The 13,658-nt window shown below is 40.1% G+C and overlaps 2 protein-coding genes across 2 annotated transcripts; both read right to left on the reverse strand.

The window, feature by feature from the left end:
- Positions 1-4,322: 4,322 nt before the first annotated feature.
- On the reverse strand, positions 4,323-10,962 carry mief1 (mitochondrial elongation factor 1). Its single transcript, XM_008110722.3, has 5 exons — positions 10,824-10,962; positions 10,181-10,329; positions 9,879-10,059; positions 9,313-9,575; positions 4,323-8,512 (listed from the first exon to the last, which is right to left on the reverse strand). Exons 2-5 carry the CDS (start codon positions 10,322-10,324, stop codon positions 7,706-7,708), a joined length of 1,395 nt encoding a protein of 464 aa, XP_008108929.1. The 5' UTR covers positions 10,325-10,329; positions 10,824-10,962; the 3' UTR covers positions 4,323-7,705.
- Positions 10,963-11,005: 43 nt separating this feature from the next.
- Positions 11,006-13,655, reverse strand: LOC134299616 (mitochondrial ribosome and complex I assembly factor AltMIEF1). The gene is made up of 2 exons (XM_062982919.1): positions 13,506-13,655; positions 11,006-11,243 (listed from the first exon to the last, which is right to left on the reverse strand). Exon 2 carries the CDS (start codon positions 11,216-11,218, stop codon positions 11,006-11,008), a length of 213 nt encoding a protein of 70 aa, XP_062838989.1. The 5' UTR covers positions 11,219-11,243; positions 13,506-13,655.
- Between the last annotated feature and the right edge of the window lie 3 nt (positions 13,656-13,658).

The following is a 13,658-nucleotide window of genomic DNA, read 5'->3' on the forward strand; positions in this document are numbered from 1 at the left end:
CTGAGAAACAACGATGGAAGACTTTGCTAAAGATTCCAGAGATACCAAAGAACAAACCATTGCTCTTTCTCCCATATAGGTTTTGAAAAACAACGATGCAAGTAATGACAAATGTAATACTATTACAAATACCTATAGTATTTTATGTTGATAAAAATGTTCCAAATATTTTACTCAATGACCTATTAAATAAACCCCTTTTAATTACACCATTACCTATCCAAAAAACTATCTACAACATCACTAAAATAATAGACTATTTATTTCCCATTGCAAAAAAGGCAATAAAAAGCACCCTACATGATCGGCTTTAGTAAGAGACTCATATTTCATCTTTCTCTTACACTGCTCATTCTTTTAAGTGAAAAGGCAAAAGTGATTGCAAAAGCTTAAATAATGGAAATCAGATGTAGATATTATTCCTTGCCTGCAAAAGATAATACATCTTCATAAAAGAGCTCATTGTGAAGTTGAACCAAAGACATAAATGAATTCATATGAACTGGCATTTATATGGTGAAATTTCAAACAGTAAATTCAATCCCTGTGTTAAAATTACTACTGGTTTTAGATCTCAGTTGTTTTCTGTTCAGCCTAATCATCAGAGGTGACAATAGTTCTTCAACTCATTCAGCATCACAAAAGTCCTAAGGATTTATCATTACAATAGTTTTAGAAATAGACAGTGTTTTCTCTTTGGCAACTGCAGGATTTTAACACTAGGCTCACAGATCTATGCCCACTGTTACTTCCCTAAAAGTATATTTGTCAGATATTTAAACATGAAGTTTTACCTTTGGAAAACTCCAGGATTGAACCAATGTTTTATTTGAACTTTCCCGTAAGAACCAGGGTTCTAGATGTAAGGACCAGACAAGTGAAGAATAACAGCAACAGAATCCCATCAGTGTATGAAGTGGATCTAACATGTGGGTTATCAATTGCCTCTGTTCAGGATACCCTCTATTTTGATGTGTGGTAGCAGGGAAAGTAGACAGATTGGTTTCCTATAGCTCTCTAGTCTTACAAAAAACAAAGGAAACCGTGTGCACCATTTTAAAAAATCCCTGAGTCTGCTGAAAAAGCACAAAAAGTGAATCTTCAACTTTGTGATTACAATCTAACCACATCTATCAAACAGGAATCTAACTTGGGCTTTCTTCCAAGGAGGAAGTGTTGCTACATCTGGGGAACTACAGCAATATCATGTTCTTTCTTCTTGACCTACAGAAGGGAACTATACAAAACCAAGATTGTAATCACATGTTCCTATTCCACAGTTGTAGTTCATCTCATTCTGGCATAACAACAACAAAGCAGTATAAAGGATTATCTGAGTGCAAGAGGCAATGAGGTTGCAGTTATTATCTAAAGGCACATAGAGATCAAGAAAAATGTTTCAGGCAAGGATGGTAGGGCTAGCAGAAACTATGCTGGTTTGTAAAGGAACCCTTTCTCCTTTTTGTACAAGTAAAGGTTTAGAGAGATTTCAACATGAAACAAGAAATGAGGTTCCTCAAACATTGTACAACATTCCACTTCCCACTCATTGGTGCTTCATTTTGTTTACCTGAATCACCATCCAAGTATGGTAATTATAGCTCTAGACAGAGTCTTGTGCTTACTAATGAGAACTCAGTGGACTTACAGGCATTTGAGTACTGGTATATATTACACTATGTAACACGATTGTTGTTCCTTTGTTATAAATGTATTTTCCTAATTGGTTCTATCATAAAAACATGGGAAAAGTTTATTAAACTACAAAAACTTTTTTTTTTTTGCGGGACATCTTGCAGCACATTTTGGTATAGTTTTTTAATGAATCTCTCATAGTGTCTCAGCCAATTCAACATAGTTTGTGGCAGTCACAAAAATGAAGTTTCTGGAGTATAACAACTACTTTCAAAGTAAGTACCGCACAATTATGCAGGAAATACTTTAAAGCCAGGAACAGAAAAAAAATCACATTTTGTTACATAGTGTTGTAAGATTGGAATTACTATAATAATGAAATTTAATAAACTTTATTTTTTATCCCATCTCCACACTACTATGTAGCCAACTCAGCATCTCATAGTGATGAAGTATGAGAGGCCTGGTGAGGCCCAGGGAGACAGAATACTCATAGTTCCAAATCGGTCTCCTGAGATAGTAAAACTGAGTACCAAGGATGGCAGTCGCTCTAGATTAAGGGTGGTGCTGTTGACCGCCAGATCGGTAAATGGAAAAACAGCTATTATCCAGGATTGCTGAGTGTGGACCCCTAGGTTTCGGCAGCAGCCAGGGGAGCATTTGCACAATTAAAACTTGTGTGCCAGTTGCGCCCATACCTTGATAAGTTAGTCCACACTCTGCTTACATCCCGAATAGACTACTGCAATGCACTCTAAGTGGGGTTGCCTTTGAATACTGTTTGGAAGCTTCAAACGGTCAAATGGGTGGCAGCCAGACTGCTCACGAGTGCAGCATACAGGGAACATACAAACCTCCTGTTATGTCAGCTCCACTGGCTGCCAGTCTGCTACCAAGCACAATTCAAAGTGCTGGCTTTGGCCTATAAAGTCCTATACAGTTCTGGCCCAGCTTACCTGTCCGAATGCATCTCTCTCTACAAACCATCTCACAGTTTAAGATCTAGGCCCTGCTATCAGTCCTGCCTTCTTTACATGGGCGATTGGCAAGGACAAGAGACGGGGCCTTCTCAGTGGTGGCCCTTCGGCTGTGGAATTCCCTCCCTAGGGATATTAGATCAGCCCCCTCCCTCCTGACCTTCCGTAAGAGATTAAAAATATGGCTTTGTGACCAAGCTTTTGGGGAACCTGTGCAATAAATATGGAATGATGTGCAATGACCGTAGGAATGGCTCAGATTATGCTTGTGGATTATGTGATTAATTGTGAAGGTATGTTTTAAACGTTTTTAATTGTCTTAATGTATTTTATAATTCTATTTTAAATGTTCAATTTAACTGTACATTTCAAGGCCTCAAATATTGCCTATGTGTAAAGCTGCCTTGAGTTCCCTCTGGGGTTGAGAAAGGCAGGGTAGAAATGTCGTAAACAAATAAATAAGAACTCTTAAAATACAAGCCATTGAAGTGACCAATCTTTTTTCTCAGTGTTCTATATAACTACGAACTTCTCTAGTGTAAATATCCCCAGTCTTGGGTACATTTTTCCAGAAGCCCTGGCAAGTATGGTCAATGGTGAGGAAATTCTGAAACAATAGGTGACCTACAGGTTCAAAACCACTGCTCTGAAACATTGTTAAAACTTTTGGCTGTACCAGTAATTTCCTTTGTTTTCAGTGATATTTTCATTTTTGTAAGTATGGCTAATGGTGTCCCAGACTTGGGGAAAGGGCAGGATGAGAATAAATGTCAAGCTAGAAAATGGTCTTAAAAATAGAGGATCGATCATTTTTTTGTCCCAGAACTCCTAGGTGCCTTCCTAAACCTGTTTATCACCTAGTAGAACACAGCATGACTATTATCATATGTAGATGTGTTTCTTGTTGCTTTATTTAGAGATACAGGAGACTGCGTTTGTGGCCTATCCAGCTACAGATTTGGAAAGGTTGGCATGAAATCCACACAAGCTCAGCACATGGCATAGAGCAACTTGAGTGATGCAGTTCTGCCCATCTCACAAGGAGGGAGAGATCATAACACATCAACAGAATTTTCTACCCCCAGTCACTCTTGTTCAGGTTTTAGTAACACATGGTGCGCACACACCACCTCCATCTGTTCTGGTGTTCTTTACCCCATCCCCTAGCTTTGAGCAGAAAAAGCTGTTGTTCCAAGTCAGAATTATACACCTGGATATTTGGATCCCCTCTAAAGCAAGGTATCTAGCAGTCTCCTAGTGAAAATGTTTTTAAAAATCACCCAGAAGTGAACTTCTGTTCCAAAAGATCTCCCCTCCTCTATTGCCCAGGGAAACGTATTTCCAAATTTACTGAAATTGGCCATTAGTTGGTACCATTTGCTCTTGACCAGAGGAAATTAATTAGCTGAACTGGTATGAAATAGTGAGTTACCATTGCTTACTTGTGGTCTTTGCTTATCAAGCATGCAGAAAAAAATGAAGAAAATCAGCAGCTGATATAGTGGCAGTGAGGGAACAGGTTAACTGAAGGGGGCATTGAGGATATCATTTGGGAGTCAGCAGTTATAGCTCTTTTTTGTTAATTAACTCCCACCAAAGGTATTTTCTATGCCAGATTCTGAGGAAATCTTTAAACTACAGCCTAAAGTAACATTGAAGCTCTACAAAGGGCAAATACCACAAGAAAACATGTTGAAGTAAGGGCACCTGTTACCTCTCACAATGTGAAAACTTTTATTCACCTAGTAGCCAGTGCTACTGGAGAGTCAAACACAATTGCATGTGGACTACAGCACCATTTAATTACATTCTTCCAAGAACAAGTTGATAAAACACAGAAATTACAGGATGTTATCAGTTTAACTGGCACACAAGGCAATTGCCCCACCACACAGAATGTAGAAAAGGACACCGCATATTTTTAGACATTTTAAAATAGCCACACAGTTGTGGAAATTACTTTATTTCACAATTTCCACAAATTGTTACAAACCATGCATTACACCTTCTTCCAACTCCTTTTACAGCCTAGAGCTTAAGAAATTATCTGGTATCTCATTCCTTTTTTCCTTCAATGTCATGGACACAAAAACACTGGAAGAGGCCTATTGTCAATTACATAATTCTCATGTGAAGTCATCTGACTTGGAAGATCAATAGTAAAGTTTGACGGCAACAAAAATATGCTGTTGAGCTAACTGGTCCCCATTCTGTAGTTAGGGGGAAACATCACATTGATTGGTATGACCCAATGCTTTCTCAACACTCAAGTAGACATAAGGAGACAGGTTTTTGATAGTCATTTGATGCCAAAGGCCCCTCTTCCCTACTGATTGGGAAAGTAGCTATAAGCTACACTTCAAACTACCGGCATTTTTATGTTCTTCTGATGTTTGTCGGGAAGGTCCACAAATGTTTTAAGACTTAAGCCCTCCTAATAATTACTATACATATATACATGCATTTTAGTGAATACTGACAGCTTTCAACTTAAAAGAGTTCTTCAGAGTGAATTTTCTAGAAACAAAATAGCATTAGTGCTACACTGTGCAAGTTGCATCATCCTAAAAACTGTGCAAGATGCATCAACATTCTCCAAGATACATCACCTCCACGGAAATGAGGAATAACCCAAGGCACTCTTCTCATTCACTACAACACAGAACTTTGCAAGAAGTACCAAAGGAAAGACCTCTAATTTTCTGGTTTGGAAATTATAATGCACCTGCCTTTTGACATGTAGGCTCAAATATGCGTTTTTGTAGGTTCTTAAAAAAAAACCCAAATCCTTATTTTTTGGACAGGAACAGCTAAGGCAATGAAAATGAAAAGAAAACAGTGGGGGAAAATGGCTAACCCTACATTCATTACATATGCAAGTTCATGGCAACAAAAAGTTTGAAATGTTTATTGTTCTAATAAGCGAAAATATATTTTTTTAAATGAGCATATAATGATATGTATTGGAGAAGTTAGAAAGCAGGAAACATTATATTCCTCCTCACCCCAACACAATTTTAGGATCTTCTGACTATGGTGAGATTTTGAAACAAGCAGCATAACAGGAAAAAGGAAGCACATGAAATGAATGTGGGATTTCATGTGACTCTTAATTATATATTCTTGGCAACATCTCTATCTTTTCCAAATCCGCATACATTCTCATCATTACAGATGAAAGGAAAATTCATATTTGAAGGAGGCCTAAGAAGGGAGAAATGTGGATTCAAAAGCACTGGGGGAGGGGGGGAACAGCTCTACTGTTGATTAAAAAAAAGAAAAAGAAAATCTGGTGTTTTTCCAGGATACAAATTGCCAGACACCCACACACAACCTTCCAAGTCTTTGGTGAGAAGTCTGGTGAGGCTTAAATAACTGCAACATTGTTCCATTGCTTTGTAACAAATACCATATCCTAGTAGATAAACCAATTTTAACACAAATGGTGAGGATATTCTACACGACTAGGGTAAAACAAAGCTCCTCTCTAGAACTATACCAAAGATTTACCTTAGGGACATAAGCAAAACCTTCAAAAGAAAAGAAACAGGAAAGGGTGCCTGTGATTTGACTCCCCACACCTGCAAATTATCTCATTATGCATGTTAGTTTTAAATGGCAAGGGAGGATATGAAAACATCTGCAGAATTAAATATATGTTGCCAAAGTGGTTCTTGTCCTGCTGGCTAGACAGTCTCATCACTTATAGCACACTGTGGAAACAGAAACGAATGTATTCCTGAGAAATTGAACATTCAGTCAATGCTTTTCTTGCTTTTAAACAGGAAATTAAGCAAAGTGGCCACTTCTCAAGAACCGCATCACCAATTTTAATGGGTGGAAAAACTATACAGATGAGGATTACATAATTTTCATGACAGAAGGAGTAGGAAGCAATTGCACCATGAAAATAGTAGGGCCAAACAGATTTTAGTATAACAAGTTGTTTTTTTTAAATGTCTCCCCCCTCTAATTTTATTTATCTACCTACAGCTAGGAATTTTACAGACCTAACCTTCAGAAGGCACACAATAGCACCAATCAATCTTATTTACCAATATACTGAAGATCAAAGCTTGATGTTCTATCACCATTTCTCAGATTCATTAACCAATGTATTTTCATCAAGAATTGGAGTGCTCATACATAACCTATTCAAGAAAACAGCACATAGCTGTTTTGTTTGCTCTGTGTCACAATACAGTTTAGTGGAACCACTGGTAGGTTCTACTTTCTTAGGCAGTTACTCACGGAGAACAGACCCCAACTGCAACAAAAAGGAAATTATTCTCCCATTACTTTATCCATAACAGGGACCTATCACCACTTTTAAAAATATGGGTTGCAATGAGAATCATGTGTATGTTTAATAAAGGACATCAGGATGGCAAAAGAATGTACTTTGGATAATATACTCTTTAAGTTTCCCAAATATGGGATTAAGTCAAATTCATAGTGGTGAAAACCAATGCAATGTGCAAACTCTTTCTAGAAATCTCGGTCTCAAAAATGTTATAAATACAATCAAAGCACAGAGTTCAAACAAATACATTCCCTCCTATAAATATTTCTATTTAAACATTTGTTTTAGGCTGCCATGCACATCTGTGTGTGAAGGGGACAAAAAGTAACACACACACACACACAAACAGAATACAGAAATGAGATAAATCCCTGGAAAATCATCTCACTCAGATCTTTGTGAAAACTGTCAGTGATTTACTTGCCCAATTCCACACTTTCCAAGGTGAGAATTACAGCATTTTTTTCTGCAGTAACTTATAGAATGTAAGAGAAAGGAGGTGCACCATATTATCACAGGCAGCTGGGACACCAGAAATTAGCAAAGGCCATGACAGACCATGCAGCTGTTCCATGTCACAGATTTTTCCATCAGAGAGTAGCTATGAGGGTAGTGGAGCTAGACCAATAGCACCAAGAAATGTAATCCCATTCCCCAGTATAATAAAAAAGAAAAATAAGTGAACTTGTCAAAAAATAACGGAGCAAGGTGTGCATATTTCATTTAGGAGGTATCAGAGAACTTGTCATGGGTGGCAGTTCTAATAATTTTCTCACACATAAGGCAGCTATTATGTTTGAAGCAGTACTTCAGGTTCTGAAAGGGAACAGTACAGGGTGTATCCTAACTCATCCACTTCTTCAGGTGTAAGCTCTGAAAACATGTTCACCTTGGGGTTCAAAGCACTGGGAAGAACACCCGCTTCCAAATAACCGATCAGTTCTTTCAGTGCCTGAAGGAAACGGTCAGCTAGTACATCTTGTGACCAGCTAGCCTCCTCCTGGGTCTGGTGCAGTATGACATTGGTAAGCTGACTGGCAGAAAGATGACTCAAAGAAGGGTTCAGCTTGCATATGGCCTTGAGTATCTTGAGGCACAAAGAACGGCAGCCAGAATCAGCCTGGTCTAAAGCCCGCAAGCGAGCTGTCTCTGCTGAACGAAGGCTAAGCCGCCACAGGTTATCATACTGAGCCAGTCGGTGTGGCTTGGCCACCAAGACAGTGTCACCTATTGTCACAGATGGTAAGAAGTCTATCAGGAGGCGACGGTCTCTTTCGTATTGGACCTCCAATGTTAGAGATTCCAAAGGTGCTGCTGGATGGATCACGTAGTCCAGAAGGGTCCCAATAGCTGGCCAGTTGATAGAGCCTGCCACTACTTTCTCAAAGGTTTCAGATACAGCCCTGGGTGAGAGGTAACCGCCCACCACACAGCGGTCCCAATAACTACTACCACGAGGGAAGTATTCTGGGTTTTCCCGACGTACCAAACAGAAACCAGGGATGTTCATGATGGTGTCTTCACCTGGAATGCATGACCACAAATTCTGTTCCAACACCAAAGGAACTATGAGCTGGATATGATCAGCTGTCACAACCTGCCATACGAAGGAAAGGAAGGGGTTAAAAATTCAAGACCTTTAAAGGTCGCACAAATCATCTGACTAGAGGGGAGACTAGATACAGAGAATCAGCTGGGAATTTCATGCATGATCAGTGCTCCACTATGTAGTACATGCTCACAACGATAACATGTTGACAGGTATGCAGAAAAGACAAACTTTTTTGTCTAGATGTTTTATTGAGCTACACAGTCTTTCCTCCAATTTTGCCTAAAGTGAATCTAAATTAATTTGAGAGAGAATTTGGTGAAAGTTAATGCTCATTTTTTTCTGAGGAAACCATAATCACCACTAAAAACCATGCTAGTATTTAAAAATAGTCTCAAATATAAATGTCAACCAAGCCAAAATACAATTTATATGAGCTGTGATGTGCTAGGTAACTCAATAATTTTGAATTGCTCTATTAAGAGCAGTCAATTTTTCCAATTAACATGCTGGGAGGTACCCATTTCCAGCCTATAACAAAAAGAAAATAATAGACTAACTAATAGATTAGACTTTGGAACAACATTGAGAAAAGACAGACAAGTAAATTATGGAATTTGATCAGAAAGAGAAAGCATAATACAAAAAAGGCAGGCAGACAAAAAGGTAGGTTTTACCCAGAGAAAAGTACTTTGTTTCCCATGCAAGATTAAATTGTAACAGAGAGACAGAGTTCAAAATCAGAACCAACCATTTTAAGCAGAACATGATGGTTGGACAACACAGGTACTAGAGGTATCTCCACTGTTTTTACATTTGTGATATACCTCCTCCTCCAGCCATCTTACCTGCAAATCATCACAGAGACTACCACTCAGATACATTTCACGCAGAGGCATGTCTGGAAGCTTGGCCCGAAGGAATCCACGCAGTTCTGCACAGATGTCGACAGCAGCCTGCTTGGCCTTGGCCTGCTCTTCTGTAGGAATGGCCACTTTTCTCCGATAATAGGCAAACAACTTTTCTTGTAAGGACATTCTCAGGCGGGACTTCTTCAGTTCCACCTGGCTTTTCTTAGCAGATGACTTATGCCTCATTGGTTTCACAGAGTCTGCCAAGAGAAAGAAAATGTGGACTAGCCATGCAGCATACCTGATCAGGCACCAAATGAGATCACCATTAAGAAAAAAAAACTTTACAACTCAGAAAAAGATGCTCTTTCTTTACTAGAATATTTTCTGAAAGGGCAACAGAAATGCACTTGACAGGAATGATTGGATAAATACTGTACTATGTGATCAATACCATTTCCTCCCTAGTTAAAATCCTATCATCAACAAACTGCTTTTAGTCATCAACACCAATAAGTTGCTGGATTATACAGATGAATTGCATACACAAACACACAAACTACCTGTTTCAAAAGCTGAAGGATCAGTGGGAAGAGTCTGAAGAGAACGACTAATATTAGTCTTCATATCTTGGTTTAGTAACCGCGATGATGATCCAAGCCAACTTGGTTCCTCCCAGCTTCTCTTTCCTGATTGGCTCAAACGGGTGGGACTGGCAGGAGCACTGATTGCCCGGTCATACATCTAAAGTGGAAGAAGCAGGAAGCTGAATGTTAAATCCATTCAAAAGCATCCATCCTGTCATTGCATCTTTTCCGGCAGCCATGCATTCTGGAATCGTTTCATTCACTGTGTTCACTCTTACCCGTTTGACAGCCAAGGTGGCGATCCCCAGCATGGCAGCGCCACCAACACCCAGCACGAGTCGGGCATTGGACAACACAAAATCAATGGCAGTACCAATGCCATTATCATCCTTCTTTCCTTTGCGCTCTCCAGCGCCTGCCATTGCTCCTTCATGGAGAGAGAAGACCACCAATTGTTAATATTTTTCATTTTATCAATACTTCATTCAATACTTCCTGATTTTAGCCTGAACCTTACTCTTATTACAGAAATAAACAACTAAGATGTTGATTCATATTACTAATAAGCTGTACTGCTACATATCATAGCATGGCATGTTTTGTAGCCCTAATGTAATTTGTCTGGAGAAAACTGACATACTTTTTCCCCAGACAATTCACTGAATGCCAGGGCTGAATGATGGCCTGAATATAACTTTTAACATCCATATCTTTTATGTTGTACTACTCCCTTTCTCCTAAATTTAACTAAATTCCCAAGACAGATAAGGCTAACATCTATTTTACTCTCTAAAAAGTCAAAGGCAAAAATAACTGGCATATTTAGTGGCACAAATTCATGTAGGTGGACTGATTTTCCAGGGAGTCATAAGAACAGTTGAATAGAAAAAAAAGAATATCACAACATTCTAAATAACCTACCTGACACTTAATGCATCTGTGAAGACGGAAGGAGAATACTCCCAGAGATCTACGTATGATGCTTTCAGGCCTGTTTTCAGGTTTGTTCCAATCGGACAAAATTAACCATCTATCACAGGTGGACAGAAGGATTGAGGAAAAGAAGGAGCCAGAAAAGTAAAAGGGGAAGACAAAAAATGTCTCTAAACCAATCCTCCAAGTTTACTTTGCAAGAAAGCCTGGCCCTTCTCCAGTTGTCTTTCCTTCTCTTCAAGATTCTCGAGGTTCTGGTTCTTGCGGAATTCTTGTCGGATGGAGTTAAAGTAGAACTGACGGTCGGTGTAGCGCAGGCCCCGCCCCTGACGCAGCAGAGCGCGATAAAGGGCCAGCACTGCCTCACGGGTCCACAATGCCATGGAGGAACGATACCAGGATGACGATCTGAAGACACACAGAAAAATCAAATAATGACTATATTTGCATACAGTAGACACTCAATCAACTGGCACCTATGAGGATTGGTAGATGCTAGATAAATGTAGTTTCTGGTTGCTTCAGAGTGACTATTAAAATCAGTCCCAATATTATATCTCATCCTATACCTTAACATAAACTCTGTATTGATTTCATGTTAATATTAAAATACAGTAATTAAAAGCAAATAAAGACAAACCTAACTTAATGTTTTACTGTATTATAAAAACAGCTTTGTGGACACAGTATTATTTATTCAATTTTTTGCCAGTTGCTTGAGAGTTCTGTTTGCCTGAGTGCCAGTTAATGGAGTCTATTTATATATTCTTAACTAGATTATACCTTACCACTAACAAAAATAGGAGGGGTTGAAGAATGAGGTAAAGTCAGCAAATTATTGGAAGTCACCGCATGGTCATGCAGACATGCTAGTAGTTGAGAATATGAAGACCTTGGAAAAAGAGAGGTCTATGTGTTCTTGAAGGCTTTCATGGCTGGAATCACAGGGTTGTTGTGTGTTTTCCGGGCTGTATGGCCATGTTCCAGAAGTATTCTCTCTTGACGTTTTGCCCACATCTATGGCAGGCATCCTCAGAGGTTGTGAGATATATACCCGGAAAACACACAACAACCCCAAAGAGAGGTCTTCCCAACTAGAGGAGAGCCATTTTGAAATATAGATTTCATGCATTTTAATGCATTTTAAATTAATTTGGAAAGCTATCCAGTTGCCTCTGGGTGTGATGGAATGCTCATTCCTTGGAGGTTTTTTTAACAGAGCCTGGATGGTCATCTTTTGGGGATGCTTTGATTGTGCCTTTCCTGCATGGCAGGAGATTGGACTAGTTTATTTATTATTTATTTACCATATTTATATCCCACCTTTCTCAACCCCGATGGGGACTCAAGGCAGCCTTACAACAAGCTGCAATTTGATGTCATACACACATATATCAAATAAACAATTCCAGTTAAAACCAATTATTAAAACATTAATTAAATCACACCATCCAAAACATAATCTATGGCCATTCCATTTCTCAATCACATATTGCACTGTTCCAATTACTTGTCAAAAGCTTGATCCCAAAGCCATGTCTTTTTCCTGAAGGTCAAGAGAGAAGAGGCTGATCTGATCTCACTGGGGAGGGAGTTCCATAGTCAAGGGGCCACCACTGAGGAGGCCTGTCTCTCTACCCCACTAATTGCACCTGCGAAGGAGGGGGCACCGAGAGCAGGGCCTCCCCAGACAATTTTCATCTCCGAGATGGTTCACAGAGGAAGATATGTTTGGACAGGTATGCTGGGCCAATTTAGGGCTTTATAAGCTAAAGCCAGCACTTTGAATTGTGCTTGGTAGCAGACTGGTAGCCAGTGGAGATAGCATAACAGGGGGATTGTGTACTCCCTGTATGCCACTCCGGTGAGAAATCTGGCTGCCTCTCGTTGGACCACTTGAAGCTTCTGAACAGTCTTCAAAGGCAACCCAACATAGTTGGGCTATCTGGTCTTTTCCAACTCTTATTACTCTATAATTCTAAAATGTTTTGCCTTTCTATAAAACAAATATTTGGAGCACAAGACTGGGAAGTTAACGCTGTGTGTTTCTTCTTTGCCATCACTAAATGCCTTTTTTCTTTTTTGTCAAATGGGTATTCTCATACAGTGGTTCAGGCTGAAATTGTCCCCCATGCCATCCAAGGTGCATTTACACTGGAGAATGGATGCAGCTTGGGATCATTTTAACTGCCATGGCCCACAGCGATGGATTCCTGGGATGTGTAGTTTAGTGGGGGCACCAGCACACTTTGATAGAGAAGGCCTAAAGACCTTCTGAAACCACAACAGCACGATTCCATAGCACTGGGCCATGGTAGTTAAAGTGGTACTGAAGTGCATCGATTCTACAGTGCTGATCAGGAATGGGCAAACTTGGGCCTTCCCTCCAGGTGTTTTGGACTTCAACTCCCACCATTCCTCACAGCCTCAGGCCCCTTCCTTTTCCCCCTCAGCCGCTTAAGCCGCTGAGGGGGGAAAGGAAGGGGCCTGAGGCTGTGAGGAATGGTGGGAGTTGAAGTCCAAAACTCCTGAAGGGAAGGCCCAAGTTTCCTCATGCCTGGTGTAGATGTATCCGTTAACCCAAGGAAGCCATTTGGTGTGTGGGGCTGTACGAGAAAGCAAAGAAGAAAACGGGGGGCGAAGAAGGCGAGGGCCCCTCGCTTTCGGTACCTTCAGGAAGGAGAAGGACGGGGCCCCGCCGCCGATCGAGGGCTCCAAGCCCGCCTCTTCCCGCTCGCCGCAACGCGCCCGAGGGTCAATCAGGAACATGGCCGCTCCCCTTCCGGAGCACGACCTTCTTCGTTATGGAAACGCAGAGAGGGT

The sequence above is a fragment of the Anolis carolinensis genome, chromosome 5 (assembly GCF_035594765.1).
Source record: "Anolis carolinensis isolate JA03-04 chromosome 5, rAnoCar3.1.pri, whole genome shotgun sequence".
In the NCBI taxonomy this organism is placed as follows: domain Eukaryota; kingdom Metazoa; phylum Chordata; class Lepidosauria; order Squamata; family Dactyloidae; genus Anolis; species Anolis carolinensis.

What these genes read in the sequence shown, in the direction of transcription:
- mief1 (XM_008110722.3), bottom strand. Translation starts at nt 10,324, where the DNA reads ATGGCAGGCGCTGGAGAGCGCAAAGGAAAGAAGGATGATAATGGCATT. An exon ending in TCCTTCAGCTTTTGAAACAG is followed by an intron (nt 9,576 to 9,878) that starts GTAGTTTGTGTG and finishes TTCTCTTGGCAG; the next exon opens with ACTCTGTGAAACCAATGAGG. An exon ending in GTCTCTGTGATGATTTGCAG is followed by an intron (nt 8,513 to 9,312) that starts GTAAGATGGCTG and finishes TTCGTATGGCAG; the next exon opens with GTTGTGACAGCTGATCATAT.
- LOC134299616 (XM_062982919.1), bottom strand. Translation starts at nt 11,218, where the DNA reads ATGGCATTGTGGACCCGTGAGGCAGTGCTGGCCCTTTATCGCGCTCTG.